This window comes from Salvelinus fontinalis, chromosome 21, assembly GCF_029448725.1.
Source record: "Salvelinus fontinalis isolate EN_2023a chromosome 21, ASM2944872v1, whole genome shotgun sequence".
In the NCBI taxonomy this organism is placed as follows: Eukaryota; Metazoa; Chordata; class Actinopteri; order Salmoniformes; family Salmonidae; genus Salvelinus; species Salvelinus fontinalis.
The window spans coordinates 45733219-45750896 of NC_074685.1; the positions used below are offsets into that span (position 1 = coordinate 45733219).

The window sequence follows — 17678 nt, forward strand, 5'->3', positions numbered from 1 at the left end:
ACCTCCAAAAATCATACGTCGCTGACACTACACACGACTTCAAAGTTGAAGCAGCAAGTAAGTAGGAGTATGATATACACTGAACAAAAACATAAACGCAACATGTAAAGTATTGGTTCCATGTTTCATGAACTGAAATAAAGGTCCCAGAAATTGTCCACACGCACAAAGCTTATTTCTCTAAAATGTTGTGCACAAATTTGTTTACATCCCTGTTAGTGAGCATTTCTCCTTTGCCAAGATAATCCATCCACCTCACAGGTGTGGCATATCAAGAAGCTGATTAAACAGCATGATCATTACAGGTGCACCTTGTGCTTGGGACAAAAGGCCACTCTAAAATGTGCAGTTTTGTTTAATCACACAATGCCACAGATGTCTCAAGTTTTGAGGGAGCGTGCAATTGGCATGCTGACTGCAGGAATGTTCACCAGAGCTGTTGCCAGATAATTGAATGTTAATTTCTCTACCATAAGAGTATTTCTGTCTGTAATAAAGCTCTTTTGTAGGGAAAAACTCATTCTGATTGGCTAGATTAGGGCCTAATTTATTTATATCAATAGACTGATTTCCTTCTATGAGCTGTAACTCTGTAAAGTTGTTGAAATTGTTGCATGATGCGTTATATATTTGTTCAGTATGTTATTGGAGTGTTCTAGAGGCTTATGGGGGTGAGAAGGGCTATCTTGAATGCTGATAAAGAATGCATGGCTTGTAGTTTTGGTTGAATATTTTCCAGAAGGTGGGGTCAAGGACAGCTAAATATTGACCAGTGCCTCTGCCGATTAGCTGCCAAGCTCCTAACAACATTCTGTTCATGTATTGCTCCACGTCTTTCTTCTGCTGATGTGCTAATGTATAGTGGCAGAGAAACAAACCAGTTGTGCAATCTCTGTTCCTCCCAAAGCAGTTTTACATGTCCATTTATGCATCGTATGAGGACCTTGCTTTGAATTTGCTGTGTTAAAATAACGTCCCCTGGCTGGCATGTTCAGCTCGGGCGGCCCTCCCATTTGTTACAGTCAAAGCTGTTTTTGGAAGGGCTCAGAAATGTTTACTTAGCCACGCCTTTCTTCCACCGTGCGTTCATCCGGGCAGCTGCCTTGGCCTCCACACACTCCCCCAGGGTCACTGTTCCACACTTGTTTTCCTTTTGTCTTTCTTTGTGCTTTTCAGGTCAAGTTGTTTTTGTTTCAAGCCATGTTTCCTCAAGCAGCTGAAAACGCTGGCATGTGCCTGGTTGAATGCAGCCGTATTCACCGTTTTGCCCTCGTCGGAGTATCCCTGCCCTTCGACCACAGCCATGGTAGCACTTTTATTCAACCTTCCACGAGACAGTTTGAATGAGTCTCGGAAGAGATTACGTCAGTGGAGGCTGCTGAGGGGGAGGGACGGCTCCTAATAATGGTTGGAACTGAGCGAATGGACTGGCATCAAACACATGGAAACCATGTGTTTGGCGCATTTGATACCATTCCACAGATTTCGCTCCAGCCATAACCATGTGCCTGTTCTCCCCAATTAAGATTTCACCTACCTCCTGTGGACTACATGTGTTGTCGGAGGCTCTTGTTAGCGAGATGCTAGCTTGACAGTCAGGAACCTGTCTGACCCCCGTGACAGTCAGGAACCTGTCTGACCCCCGTGACAGTCAGGAACCTGTCTGACCCCCGTGACAGTCAGGAACCTGTCTGACCCCCGTGACAGTCAGGAACCTGTCTGACCCCCGTGACAGTCAGAAACCTGTCTGACCCCCGTGACAGTCAGGAACCTGTCTGACCCCCGTGACAGTCAGGAACCTGTCTGACCCCCGTGACAGTCCGCTCCACAGCTTTCATTCAACATGCTGATCTGACTTCACTAATGTGATTTGTTTGCTCTGTTTAAATGTCTGGTGTCTCGGACTTAAAGTTGTGGCCGTGCCAAAGCTCACCTTTCCTGGAACTAGCTGTCAACTGATATTTTGCAATGATGTTCTTAGTTAGTCCGAAGGGCTATTTGATCACGGAATAAAAATACTTCAGCGCCGTGTATCTATAAAAGCATGAGCTAAATGTGATTGCATGAAAATATCCAAGGCAGGAATAGCCAGATGCACTTTCTAATGTCCTAGACGTAGCCAAAAAAACATAATGGATGGAGAGAACTAGGCAGTTCTACTACAGTGCCAACTTTGCATATTTCTCACGTGCGCTCTCTCTCCTTCACTCCCTAACTGTCAGTGGTGCACGGGGAGAGGCCATGCATGTGATTCTCTGGGCAGATTTGGCCCAGATTTTCCCATGACTCGAGTCGCTTTCACATGTGACTGGGGAGGGCCCGCTGAAACCCTGTGAAATGTGCTGCTGCTGTTGCCTCTGCTCACTGTGGGGACGGATAAGTGGCGCAAGAGAGAACGTAAGAAATGGGGATATTTAGAGGGTGGGGGAGGGGCTTCTGGCTTTTTGTGTTTAGAATTATTTCCAAAAAATTAGAGGGAGAGGTGCTTTCATCGTGTACCCCACTATGGGCCGTGTGATTCATTGTGTACCCCACTATGGGCCGTGTGATTCATTGTGTACCCCACTATGGGCCGTGTGATTCATCGTGTACCCCACTATGGGCCGTGTGATTCATCGTGTACCCCACTATGGGCCGTGTGATTCATCGTGTACCCCACTATGGGCCGTGTGATTCATCGTGTACCCCACTATGGGCCGTGTGATTCATCGTGTACCCCACTATGGGCCGTGTGATTCATCGTGTACCCCACTATGGGCCGTGTGATTCATCGTGTAGCCCACTATGGGCCGTGTGATTCATCGTGGATCCCACTATGGGCCGTGTGATTCACGGTGTACCCCCCCCCCCGCGAAAGATCCTGCTGTGTACGAAGACAGCGCCTCCAAACATCATCTCTGAGGCCGCTCATGACTGTAGCAGCCAGTATCTCAGGCAAAGTCATGGACAGTTCATGAACTATATTCTACAGACTCCCATGCTAGCTACACTGCTGTCCATCTCCAGCCTAAGAGTACTGTAACTGTAATATTCTAGGCAACAGGGTCCTAGGCAACAGGGTCCTAGGCAACAGGGTCCTAGGCAACAGGAACAGTGTCCTAGAGAGCAGTGCCGGGACTGGGAACGGCACCACCTTAGTTTAGCATGCTGAGACTGTGGTACTACCACACTTGGATGTGATGATTGTAAACGGTCGACCGACGCATGGGCTGTTTTTATGGTATGAGCAATGTGTCATTTTGAGTTGGACTGGAATATAGGCCTTCTGCAAACTGTATAAACCTAATATAACAGCTGGCCAGATGGCTGGAGAGTTACGGTTAAAGTCGGACCATTAAACACAAAAGTCCAATAACAAAACGGCAATAAAAACTCCTTTGATATTCGCCGAACACTGCATGTGTTTTTTCAAACTTTGTTCCACTTGTGTCTGGTGACAATATTGATTAACTTGGGGAAATCACCTGTGTCTGCTAAGTTTCCACTCTACTCTGTTCTGAGACAGCAGAGTGAATATTTAACACCTGCCTTGGTTGCAGGACAGATTGGTAAGATTATCTGTCTACTTTAACTCCAGTGGATAAGGGTGATACCTAGTCAGTTGTACAACTGAAATGTGTCTTCCTCCATTTAACCCAACCCCTCAATCAGAGAGGTGAGGAAGGGTTGCCTTAATCGACATCCACGTCTTCGGAGACTCACGGCAGAGGAAGCTATGATGCTTCTCATAAACCCAAGGTATATTTAAAGACATGTTTTGTTTGTGAAATTAACACACAGATACATAAATACATTGTTTTTGAAACCTTTAGACCAAGGTTGGCCCCAGCACAGGTTTCTATGGTGGTTGTGTTTATCTTTGTCTAGAATGTTCCGGAGACCTTGAGATTGGTGTCTTTTAGCATCAGAGAAGTAACATCAGTTGAGAGAACTGATGATGTCATGGCTCATAGTTGTCAGATGCTTGGGTTTCTGTGTATTCTATGTCATCAGGAGACTCATTGAATGATTTTCCAGGGAATGGCTACTTTTCATAGTTCCTCTCTTCGCGTCTGCCGTAGGGATGTGTTCTATACCTGCGTTTGACAAGTGCGTTGGGATTGGCCAAGCCACGGTTGAAAAGGGAGAGCGATATTAAGCTCACCGCTCCACCTAAAACCAGTGTTCATCCTGCCTCACCGCTCCTCCTAAAACCAGTGTTCCTCCTGCCTCACCCCTCCTCCTAAAACCAGTGTTCCTCCTGCCTCACCCCTCCTCCTAAAACCAGTGTTCCTCCTGCCTCACCCCTCCTCCTAAAACCAGTGTTCCTCCTGCCTCACCCCTCCTCCTAAAACCAGTGTTCCTCCTGCCTCACCCCTCCTCCTAAAACCAGTGTTCATCCTGCCTCACCCCTCCTCCTAAAACCAATGTTCATCCTGCCTCACCCCTCCTCCTAAAGCCAGTGTTCATCCTGCCTCACCCCTCCTCCTAAAACCAGTGTTCATCCTGCCTCACCCCTCCTCCTAAAACCAGTGTTCATCCTGCCTCACCCCTCCTCCTAAAACCAGTGTTCATCCTGCCTCACCCCTCCTCCTAAAACCAGTGTTCATCCTGCCTCACCCCTCCTCCTAAAACCAGTGTTCATCCTGCCTCACCGCTCCTCCTAAAACCAGTGTTCATCCTGCCTCACCGCTCCTCCTAAAACCAGTGTTCATCCTGCCTCACCGCTCCTCCTAAAACCAGTGTTCATCCTGCCTCACCGCTCCTCCTAAAACCAGTGTTCATCCTGCCTCACCGCTCCTCCTAAAACCAGTGTTCATCCTGCCTCACCGCTCCTCCTAAAACCAGTGTTCATCCTGCCTCACCGCTCCTCCTAAAACCAGTGTTCATCCTGCCTCACCGCTCCTCCTAAAACCAGTGTTCATCCTGCCTCACCGCTCCTCCTAAAACCAGTGTTCATCCTGCCTCACCGCTCCTCCTAAAACCAGTGTTCATCCTGCCTCACCGCTCCTCCTAAAACCAGTGTTCATCCTGCTTCACCGCTCCTCCTAAAACCAGTGTTCATCCTGCTTCACCGCTCCTCCTAAAACCAGTGTTCATCCTGCCTCATGATTCCCCCTTTTCTCCTCCTCCTCCCCGGAGGCCATGCTCCACTTCCAGCACGTTGGCCAGTGGGACATTAATGGAGTGTCTGCTCGTTGGGGCACTGTGCACAATCGCACTGACACGCTGGGGGGAAGAGAGCCCTGGGGGCGGGGGACACCTCATCCACATCAATTCTCACCAAGCAACCAAGCCTTTTCAGCTCCGTGATGATTCATGCTGCAGAAGTTAAGCATTTTTTTCCCCTCTATGGAAAAGTTTTGACTTTATTTTTTTTAACCGCTGAAAGTAGTCTGGTTTTGTGATGAGGACGTGGTGTGTGAATGAGAGGCACCAGCAGTACTATTGGCCTGGTTTGTGGCTTGATAAGAGGGCTCCCGGGAGAGGTTAATGGGGCTTCCCCTGCTCAGAGAGGGAAGGTGGGGAGTTGGTGGGGTCCTGACCTCCTCCATATACCCCCATCACAGTGGGGGCCAAGCGCTCTGAATAACTCTGGGTGGGAGGAATTTCTCTGCATTCCATCTACATTCCATAGCCAAGCAGTGGGCACTGAACTAAACAGCATGCACACAACGCTCCCACTTGCCGTCAGCAACCGCTATAGTGGTATGAAACAAACTGATTGTGTAGCTACTTTTGTGAATTTAAATTGTTTTATCAGACATATATATATCTCAGGCGAGACCATGGCATGTTGCCTCTACTAGCACTAGGCCTATATTCAGCACTAGGCCTATATTCAGCACTAGGCCTATATTCAGCACTAGGCCTATATTCAGCACTAGGCCTATATTCAGCACTAGGCCTATATTCAGCACTAGGCCTATATTTAGAAGCTGGCTGCACTAAAACGAAAGCCTCAGATGACCTGCAAAATTCAGACGTGTCCTGTTTTGGAAGGCATCTGGGAAGATTCATTTGAATGAGTAGACTCAAGCAGGATACCATTAGAGGTCAATAAAATGTTATGGTAATGCTGGAAGACTGGTTTGAATATGTTTGAATGAGTCTTCCTCCATAGGCCAAAATGATAAAGTGGAGAATGTGAATACCTGACGCTTTGAGTCAGTCAGCGGCCTACATCGTAGGTGATCATCACACGTTATTATGAACTAGATAGACGTTTCAAATTCAGGGCGTCCCAGCTTTAGTCCAACGTTTGATAGATTTCTACTCTTTTATTTGTTTTAAATAAAAGCTAGAGAACTTCGCTACCAAAATGTTGGCAAACGAACTTAATTGCTATTAAATGGGTAGACCTGCCGTTGTTCAAAATGTAATTGGGCATAAACTCTCAACTGTGAATAGAACATGTTTTCCCTCCCTCTAGGGATGCTCAATAGCCGTAAACTATTTCCCAGAAATGACCTTATTGGACAGAGGCACACCTCCCAAAAGGGCGCTCTGAATGGTACACCAGGGTCCAGTTTCCTGTGTTGCATAACATTCGTCATTTATCTCTTACATGGTGACCCAGTTATCCTCCAATCAGGAATAGGATTTGGACCTAAACCTCTTCAGGCAAGCAAACCAAACAGCAGGTTGGAGAGGGACAAAGCGAGAGTCTGTGCAGATGTCGTGCCACACAGGTCCCGTGTAACTCAGTTGGTAGAGCATGGCGCCAGGGTTGGGACCAGTACGAAAATGTATGCACTCATTACTGTAAGTTGCTCTGGATAAGAGTGTGTGCTAAATTACTCAAATGTTAAATGTAATGTCCAACAGACTCTCTGCTCCAACATCATCTTTATGGTTAGGGTCTTCATAAGTGGTGGCTGTGTTTGTTACCTCTTTAGAAACGATAGATCAACTCATGTGACTACCAATAGTACTTCTAACCAATGACACCACCACTGTCTGTGGTTAAAAACAAAAAAACAAAAGCTCACAGGCAGAGAAAGCTGATGTCTTTGCATCAGGCTGCTATTGAGGCCCTGCTATTGAGGCCCTGCTATTGAGGCCCTGCTATTGAGGCCCTGATTCGTCTTTCCTCTTCCTTTCCAACCCTTTCACCTGAATTGACGGGTGGAGGTGGATGGTTTCAAACCGGCAACTTGCGAAATACATATTTTCTAAATCTTGCAAAACGCCCCATGTTGTGTTGTTGTTTACCCCCCCCCCCCCCCCCCCCCCCCCCCCTCCTTGCCTGCCCATATGATCTGAAACCGTAATGGGGAACTTATCCTCTTGGTGGACCAGTTTCTGTCCGTCCGGCACATGTGGCGGATATCTGCTCGGAATCTAATTTCTCCTCTCCAACCATAAGCTGCTGGTTTGTTTGCTTGCCTGAGAGGAAGTTCATGCTAAAGACGCAGAAACTTCAACACAACTTGTGAAGTGTCCCTTCAGCTCAGGTTTATTACAGTGGATGATAGATTCTCATGTTCGTCTAGGTCAGGGAGGCTGTCTTGCTTGTGTTGGAATGAATACGATTGATAGGGCTTACTTTTCCCCTCCCATTTTTTCTTTTCAATCAATATGTCAACGAGGTTGTTCCCTGGCCCTCTTGTTTCCCTAGAGAAAGTGATGGATACCCCCCCCCCCCCACCCACAGTCCCAAGCAGCTCTAGATGGAGGGGAATGTGTCAGCACTGGGCAGGCTACCTGATGCTGAAGCTAACATTCAGTGTAGGGCGAGGGCAATACCAGTACCGCCATACTCGTTAGTAGCGTGGCAAGGAAACAAACATGAAGCGGATTTACCTTCTTTAGGAAAATGTCCCTAATGTTGGAAACAAATATAATTAATGTTTTCATCAAAATTCACATTTATTTTCTATAGCACACAATATTTAACATTCAGCAGGGTTTTTAAAGGACCAAAGAGGGTAGTCTGCTTCATGTTATTATTTTTGCAGTGGAAAAAACTATTGCCGGTACTGGTATTGTCACAGCCCTAATTCAGTGCAGCAGAATTCCCCCCCTCAAAGTTTCAGTGCGTACAGTCTACTCTCCGACCTCATGTTTCTATTGGGAATACTGCAGCACTTTGTCTAAATAGTTCTTCCATGGCTGGTTCTCTCCAGAGGGAAACATTGGGCAGAATCTTGCTTTGAAACGGCAATCATTTGATTTCTCTGGCTGTTTACAGGCAGCGTTGTGACTGTACTTTGAATCAGCATTAATACAACCAAGGGGTTTGAAAGCTGCCAGATTCATCAGTCAAAGGGCTTAAATAACATTGATTTGAAAGCGCTCATTTAAAACGTCATTCCCATTTTTATTTACACTTAAAATGCCTCCGTCAGGTTGCTTAGTCTCATGACTTGGCAAGTTGTTGTAGGGGATTGCCTTTTTCACTTCTGTTTCCGCCATCTAACTGGTTCACTTCTGTTGGTTCCTAATAGTGGAACTATTGTCTCAAATCTCTGGTCAACTTTTATTGGTCTTTCGAGGAGATTCCTCCCGGGATTAGTTGACCATCGGTTGCTCGCTCAGGGGGTCTCTCAGTGGTCTGTGGAGTTAGATCACCAAACTCGTGGTCATGATGCAAGCCGGCTGTAATAAGGTTTCAGTTAAGCTACTCCCTTCCCACCATGCACTGGGGGGCTGAGCCAGAGAGTTACAGAGATATGGTCCTCACAGCATTAGTGATGGTTATTAGTTTCATGTCAGCGTTAGATTCCACTCACTATTTAGAGGTGCTGAATCTCATTGTGTCATTGATTAATTTGGTTACAGAGAGTCGGATCTTTCCATGTGTTAGTCAGAGCGGTTGACCTTTTGTTTTGTCGGTTAGTCATGTGGATATGTTTCTTTCCCTTTTTAAATGTAACCATTTTATTTTGTCAGGCGAAATTCAATTGGCTGCCTCTTTGTATTGCCTGAAAGGTTAGCTATGCTGTGTCTGTTTTGAAGTTGTTTATGGCTGTTGTTGAGTCTGCTCAGCCTTGTTTTGACCAGAAACACCAGGCTCCGTCTGTCATTATACACTGTTGAGCAGTCCTGGCTCCTCTGTTCCCTCCAGCAGAGGCAGGGATTGTGTGAACCGGTAACCTGAGTTTTTGGGAGCGTTGAAGCCCATGAGAAAGGGTGTGTGCCCAGCGAGCTTGGCTGTGTGTGTGTGTGTGTGACGCAGTCTCTGCTTACGTGGAGGTTTGAAATGAACTCCCAGCCTGCCGGCCCTTCCAGGTCCCACCTGCACAGCTCCACAATGCCCTTTTGTTCCCGGCCCACGGCCCTGTGGGATAGCTGTTATTTAAGAGGCGAGGGGACGGCAACACCACTGACTCTTTATTCAGAGGAAGATGGTAAACTCCTATCTGGTTCCATTACCAGTGGGGACTGAATAGGTCGGCCTGTGCCAGTGGGGACTGAATAGACGGCCTCTGCCAGTGGGGACTGAATAGGTCGGCCTCTGCCAGTGGGGACTGAATAGACGGCCTCTGCCAGTGGGGACTGAATAGGTCGGCCTCTGCCAGTGGGGACTGAATAGGTCGGCCTCTGCCAGTGGGGACTGAATAGACGGCCTCTGCCAGTGGGGACTGAATAGGTCGGCCTCTGCCAGTGGGGACTGAATAGACGGCCTCTGCCAGTGGGGACTGAATAGACGGCCTCTGCCAGTGGGGACTGAATAGGTCGGCCTCTGCCAGTGGGGACTGAATAGACGGCCTCTGCCAGTGGGGACTGAATAGACGGCCTCTGCCAGTGGGGACTGAATAGACGGCCTCTGCCAGTGGGGACTGAATAGACGGCCTCTGCCAGTGGGGACTGAATAGACGGCCTCTGCCAGTGGGGACTGAATAGGTCGGCCTCTGCCAGTGGGGACTGAATAGACGGCCTCTGCCAGTGGGGACTGAATAGACGGCCTCTGCCAGTGGGGACTGAATAGACGGCCTCTGCCAGTGGGGACTGAATAGACGGCCTCTGCCAGTGGGGACTGAATAGACGGCCTCTGCCAGTGGGGACTGAATAGGTCGGCCTCTGCCAGTGGGGACTGAATAGGTCGGCCTCTGCCAGTGGGGACTGAATAGACGGCCTCTGCCAGTGGGGACTGAATAGACGGCCTCTGCCAGTGGGGACTGAATAGACGGCCTCTGCCAGTGGGGACTGAATAGACGGCCTCTGCCAGTGGGGACTGAATAGACGGCCTCTGCCAGTGGGGACTGAATAGACGGCCGCTCCAGTTGTTTTTAACTGACTATCACACTGTGCTCGTTGACACAGGTCTATTTTGGAAGGTTTGACATCTGTAAAAATGAAGGAGTTGGGCTACTTTGACTTCTCTTTTCATTTGCTGGCTTGACAGAACATGACGTGTAGCTAGGAACTATGGTGCCCAAATTTGTATGTTTCTTCTCCTTAGTGAAGCTGAAGGCACTTACGCTATGCTAACGATCACTTGCACAGTACAAGGACATTTTGGAGACATGCACTGTGATCATTTTCAAAGAGCATGCCGCAGAACAGCATTGCTATCAGAGTTAATCACAGGCTGTTCAAACTTTAAGGAAAATCTACTGAGAAGGATGTATATGTAAAATTTTAAGTTAATTCTCAGAAAATACCTTGTTTTGAGAGTACTCCTAATGAACAACAAGACCTCCCACTAGCCCATAGGAAGCCCACTAGCCCATAGGAAGCCCATTAGACCTCCCACTAGTCCATAGGAAGCCCACTAGCCCATAGGAAGCCCACTAGCCCTCCCACTAGCCCTTAGGAAGCCCATTAGACCTCCCACTAGCCCATAGGAAGCCCACTTGAGCCCCCCTCTGTTTGTACCCAACACATCATCCACAGAGAAAGTCTAAACACATGGTAGCTAAGCTGACACATTAAGTCTTTTGTTATTTATTTACCAGGGAAGTTGACTGAGAACAAATTCTCAGTTACAGCAACGACCTGGGGAATAGTTACAGGGGAGAGGACGGAAGAGCCAATTGGAAGCTGGGGATGATTTGGTGTCCATGATGGTATGAGGGGCAGTTTGGGAATTTAGCCAGGACACCGGGCTAAACACCTCTGCACTTACGATAAGTGCCATGGGATCTTTTGTGCCCACAGAGAGTCAGGACATCCGATTGACGTTCCATCTGAAAGACGGCACACAATACAGGGCAATGTCCCCAATCGATGTTCCCAATCAAATTGTCATTCCACCAACAATTACAAAGCATCAACCCCACATAAACGTTACCCTGTAATGTTGACTTAAACCCCAGTCTACTTCCTAGTTGCTACATCTTGCGCTTCAAACGGCTCTTCAGTTCTCAGAACAGGAAGACTCCTCTCTTCCTGTTCCCCCAACCACTTGTTATTGTCGAACTGACAGCGTTCGTTAGGCGCAGCAAGTCGAGCCTCCTATTCAATTGACCAACGGAAAAGGCCTGAAGGGCTAGAAGCATTGATCACAGCATCAATTAAAAATGTCTGGTTTCCACAGCTGGCCCTGGCCTGCATGTGACTCCCATCGGCCCGCCGGGTGAGTTCTTTTCAGGCCCGTATATAGGGAATAGGGTGCCATTTGGGATGCAGTGAGGTCTGGTAAACAACTATATATCCAGTGGAGGAATCTTTCATCTCGGAGGCTGATAGAATTGTTGTAAGGAGATCTTTACCCTCCGACTTTAATCTTCTGACTGACTGACCATAAGGGCACAGACACACCAATAGCTTTTGCTGGTCGAGAGTATCTAGCCTCTCTAAACGTACTTTGCGAACTGAGTACGCACTGACTTTTTACATGTAGAATCTAGTGAAAAATGTCGACAGTCAGACATCTACAGTGGGTGGTCCCTAAAACACAGCACGCTGAATGATCGGCAGGCATGCTAGATCCACATTCGATGCGACGTGACGTGTGCAATCCTTAGGTTTTGTAGGAGACTTTGAAGTTCTGTTCAGCTCCCGGTTGTGTTGGCATGATGTTTAAGCTAGTTGTGGAATTTTTTTTGTCTGAGGATATTGATATTGTAGTCTTCAGATCTTTGCAAATTAGAGGTCTTGAATGGTAACCAAAGTCCTTTTGTTTGTTCAAGGACTTTGTAGTTCTATGGACTTTATAGTCCTCTTTCACATTTTCTATGACTCATCAAACTGAGAATATACCTTTTTATTGAAGTGTAAGATTTGTGAAAATGGTTCATGAACTCTATCGTTTGATAAGAGCAAGCTTCATGCACAGTTGACTGGTGAGCAGCCCACACCTCCAAGTCCAGCCAATGGAAAAAGACTCCAAGGTTGTTGTAGTAAAGCGGTGAATTGACCTGACCACAGCACTCCGAGGTCTGACTAGAGGGGTTTGTAGGCAAACCATTTTTTTTAAGGGCAAAGTGTTTGGGAGCTGAAAGGGGGGGGCTCATTCACAAAGAAGCGTTGGGAGTGCAGCGAACAAGGCTGTCAGTTCCCATTTGTATGATGTACTGGAACTCTAACGGGCTCAGACTGCTGCCTCCTTATCATAACATCCTCTCGTGTGAGGCGGAATATTTGTTCTGAAGCACTCTGACCCGACAGCCTTAAACACAGACTGGCCAGGGGTGGGAGGAGGATTTGTTTGCTCTCGGGTTGTATGGAGCAGTATACAGAAGATGACATTATACTAGTGGAGTCCCAGAGATCACAAGATCCATGTTTTAAATCCTGTTCAAATTTCCTATGAATTCAATAAAAATGCCACTTGTGTCTATCACCTACAAATACAGTCCTAAAATGTAAATTGCCATTAACTATGGAGAAAAACATCATGGGGATGTATTGGCTCCTGAGTGGCGCAGCGGTCTAAGGTGCTGCATCTCAGTGCTGGAGGTGACACTACAGGCCCCGGGTTCTGGATCACAACCGGCCGTGATTGGGAGACCCATAGGACGGCGCACAATTGGCTCAGTGTCGTCCGGTTTAGTTTTTGGCCGGGGTAGGCCGTTATTTGTAATTTAAGAATTTGTTCTTAACTGACTTGCCTAGTTAAATAAATGTAAAACATTCCAATCTGCTTTCTTATGCTTTAATTTGCATGCTGAGAATGTTGTGGTAATATTAGGTAAAACTTAAAATATAACATTGTCAATGTCCTTGAAGTGTTCTGTAGACCTGTAAGATGAGGTGAAATGTATATTGCGTGAACATCAATGGAATATTATGTTAAACCTAAAACAGATATGCTGTGAATGTCATCCTTATTTCATTCTTACCACGTTAAGGCAATGTCCTGTGCAACCTAACGTAAACATTGTCTGAATGCCATCACAACTGAGCATATTTTGTGTTTTGGGAACCTCTCTTTTAATGTACTCAACCTGTTCCCACAACCTAATTATAGTTGAAGTCGGAAGTTTACATACACCTTAGCCAAAAACATTTCAACTCAGTTTTTCACAATTCCTGATATTTTAATCCGAGTAAACATTCCCTGTCTTAGGTCAGTTAGGATCACCACTTTATTTTAAGAATGTGAAATGTCAGAATAATAGTGGAGAAAGTTATTTCTTTCAGCTTTTATGTATTTCATCACGTTCCCAGTGGGTCAGAAGTTTACATACACTCAATTAGTATTTGGTAGCATTGCTTTTAAATTGTTTAACTTGGGTCAAATGTTTCGGGTAGCCTTCCACAAGCTTCCAACAAGAAGTTGGGTGAATTTTTGGCCCATTCCTCCTGACAGAGCTGGTGTAACTGAGTCAGGTTTGTAGGCCTCCTTGCTTGCACATGCTTTTTCAGTTCTGCCCACAAATCTATGGGATTTAGGTCAGGGCTTTGTGATGGCCACTCCAGTACCTTGACTTTGTTGTCCTTAAGCCATTTTGCCACAACTTTAGAAGTATGCTTGGGGTCATTGTCCATTTGGAAGACCCATTTGCGACCAAGCTTTAACTTCCCCACTGATGTCTTGATGTTGCTTCAATATATCCACATCATTTTCCTGCCTCATGATGCCATCTATTTTGTGAAGTGCACCAGTCCCTCCTGCAGCAAAGCACCCCCACAACATGATGCTGCCACCCCGTGCTTCACGGTTGGGATGGTGTTCTTCGGCTTGCAAGCCTCCCCCTTTTTCCTCCAACCATAACGATGGTCATTATGGCCTAACAGTTCTATTTTTGTTTCATCAGACCAGAGGACATTTCTCCAAAAAGTACGATCTTTGTCCCCATATGCAGTTGCAAACCGTAGTTTTGCAAACCGTGGCTTTTTTATGGCGGTTTTGGAGCAGTGGCTTCTTCCTTGCTGAGCGGCCTTTCAGGTTATGTCGATATAGGTCTCGTTTTACTGTGGATGTAGATACTTTTGTACCTGTTTCTTCCAGCATCTTCACAAGGTCCTTTGCTGCTGTTCTGGGATTGATTTGCACTTTTCGCACAAGTACGTTCATCTATAGAAGACAGAACGCATCTCCTTCCTGAGCGGTATGACGGCTGCGTGGTCCCAAGGTGTTTATACTTGCGTACTATTGTTTGTACAGATAAACGTGGTACCTTCAGGCCTTTGGAAATTGCTCCCAAGGATGAACCAGACTTTTTTTTTCTGAGGTCTTGGCTGGTTTCTTTTTGATTTTCCCATAATGTCAAGCAGAGGCACTGAGTTTGAAGGTACGCCTTGAAATACATCCACAGGTACACCTCCAATTGACTCAAAGAATGTCAATTAGCCTATCAGAAACTTTTAAAGCCATGACATCATTTTCTGGAATTTTCCAAGCTGTTTAAAGGCATAGTCAACTTAGTGTTAACTAAGTGAAATAATCTCTCTAAACAATTGTTGGAAATATCACTTGTGTCATGCACAAAGTAGATGTCCTAACCGACTTGACAAAACTATAGTTTGTTAACAAGAAATTTGTGGAGTGGTTGAAAAACTAGTTTTAATGACTCCAAACTAAGTGTATGTAAACTTCCGAATTCAACTGTACATATTCTGGGAATTAGAAAAGCCTGTTCTGTTAAAAAATTTGCAACATCAAAGGAATATTTTGTGCACACTGATACAAACATTATCTGAATGTCAGCACAACTGGACAGTTTCTGTGTTTTGGGAACATGTAGTATCTCTTGTCATTTCCCCACAATGTTACCACAACCGAATGAAATGTTCTGGGAGCTTTTTAAAGAACAGACAATGTGTTCTGGGAACATTCTTGGAACATCAGGTGAATGTTTTTTGCACTCTGTCTCCCTCATCTGCACAACTGGACAGTTTTTCTATTTTGGGAACATACCTTACCGGTGAAATGTTTTAGAACACCTACTCATTCAAGGGTTGTTCTTTATTTTTACTATTTTCTATGTTGTAGAATAATAGTAAAGACCTCAAAACTATGAAATAACACATATGGAATCATGTAGTAACCAAAAAGGTGTTAAACAAATCAAAATATATTTGAGATTCTTCAAATAGCCACCCTTTGACTTGATGACAGCTTTGCACACTCTTGGCATTCTCTCTACCAGCTTCACCTGGAATGCTTTTCCAACCGTCTTGAAGGGGTTCCCACATATGCTGAGCACTTATTGGCTTCTTTTGCTTCTCTGTGGCCCGACTCATCCCAAACCATCTCAATTGGTTTGAGGTCGGGTGATTGTGGAGGCCAGGTAATCTGTTGCAGCACTCCATCACTCTCCTTCTTGGTCAAATAGCCCTTACACAGCCTGGAGGTGTGTTGGGTCATTGTCCTGTTGAAAACAAATGATAGTCCCACTAAGCGCAAACCAAATGGGATGGCGTATTCGCTGTGGTAGCCATGCTGGTTAAGTGTGCCTTGAATTCTAAATAAATCACAACAGTGTCACCAGCAAAGCACCCCCACACCATAACACCTCCCCCTCCATGCTTCACGGTGGGAAATGCACATGCAGAGATCATCCCTTCACCCACATCACGTCTCACAAAGACACAGCAGTTGAAACCAAAAATCTCCAATTTGGACTCATCAGCCCAAAGGACAAATTTCCATCGATCTAATGTCCATTGCTCGAGCAAGTCTCTTCTTCTTATTGGTGTCCTTTTAGTAGTGGTTGCTTTGCAGCAATTCGACCATGAAGGCCTGTTCTCCTCTGAACAGTTGTTGAGATGTGTCTGAGGTAAAACGACGCCGGAAGAAATAGCAGCAGTTTTACGGGTGCCCAACCAATTGTGCTGTATTTTACGGCAAAAAAGAGCTTCTGGATATCAGGACAGCGTTCACTCACCTCGGATTAGACTCCGAATTTTTTCTTCGAGTATGAAGCGTAGGACATTCTCCGAACACCCGACAAGGCCGACATCCCAGTTATTTGCAAGAGGAAGAGATGCAGGTACAGAGGACACAGAGCGGGGTGCCTCATAAGGATATGCAGAAGGCAAGTGGGAAAGCTGCCGTTACCGTCAATATTACTCGCCAACGTGCGATCATTGGACAATAAATTAGACGAGGTACGATCACGAGTATCCTACCAAAGGGACATCAAAAACTGTAATATCCTATGTTTCACGGAATCGTGGCTGAATGATGACATGGATATTCAGCTAGCGGGATATATGCTGCCCCGGCAAGATAGAACAGCACACTCCGGTAAGACGAGGGGGGGTGCGGTCTGTGCATATTTGTAAACAGCTGGTGCACGAAATCTAAGCAAGTCTCTAGATTTAGCCTGCCTGAAGTAGAGTATCTTGATAAAATGCAGACCACACTATTTGCCTAGAGAGTGTTCAGCTATACTTTTCGTGGCTGTTTATTTACAACCACAGATGGATACTGGCACTAAGACCACAGTCAGTTAGCTGTATAAGCAAACAGGAAACCGCTCACCCAGAGGTGGCGCTCCTAGTGGCCGGAAACTTTCATGCAGGGAAACTTAAATCAGTTCTACCTAATTTCTATCAACATGTTAAATGTGTAATTAGAGGGAAAACAATTCTAGCTCACCTGTACTCCACACAGACGCGTAGAAAACTCTCCCTCGCCCTCCATTTGGTAAATCCCACCACAATTCTATCTTCCTGCTTACAAGAAAAAATGTAAAGCCGGAAGCACCAGTGACTCGGTCTATAAAAAAGTGATCAGGTGAAGCATATGTGAAACTACAGGACTGTTTTGCTATCGCAGACTGGAACATGTTCCGGGATTCTTCCGATGGCATTGAGGAGTACACCACATCAGTCACTGGTTTAATCAATAACTGCATCGAGGACGTCGTCTCCAGTGACTGTATGTACATACCCCAACCAGAAGCCATGGATTACAGGCAACATTCGCACTGAGATAAAGGGTAGAGCTGCCGCTTTCAAGGTGCGGGACTCTAACCCGGAAACTCTAACCCAGAAATCCTGCTATGCCTTGTGATGAACCATCAAACAGGCAAAGCGTCAATACAGGGCTAAGACTGAATTGTACTACACCGGCTCTGACGCTTGTCTTATGTGGCAGGGCTTGCAAACTTTTACAGGCTACGAAGGGAAGCACAGCCGCGAGCTGCCCAGTGACAAGAGCCTACCAGACGAGCTAAATCACTTCTATGCTCGCTTCGAGGAAAGCAACACTGAGGCATGCATGAGAGCATCAGCTGTTCCAGATGACTGTGTGATCATGCTCTCCTTAGCCGACGTGAGTAAGACCTTTAAACAGGTCAACATTCACAAGGCTGCGGGGCCAGACGGATTACCAGGACGTGTGCTCCGGGCATGTG

The 17678-nt window shown here is 46.2% G+C and overlaps 1 protein-coding gene across 3 annotated transcripts in view; it reads left to right on the forward strand.

Moving 5' to 3' along the window:
- The window catches only part of map3k1 (mitogen-activated protein kinase kinase kinase 1, E3 ubiquitin protein ligase), a 59261-nt gene that overhangs the window by 8627 nt on the left and 32956 nt on the right, over positions 1-17678 (forward strand). The window contains exon 1 of one of the 3 annotated variants that reach the window (XM_055875472.1): positions 10245-11503. The exons of the other annotated variants lie outside the window; for them this stretch is intronic. Coding sequence (XP_055731447.1) covers positions 11448-11503 — 56 coding nt within the window. The 5' untranslated portion in view covers positions 10245-11447. Of the gene's footprint in view, positions 1-10244; positions 11504-17678 lie in introns of those variants that run through there. 3 annotated transcript variants of the gene reach the window in all.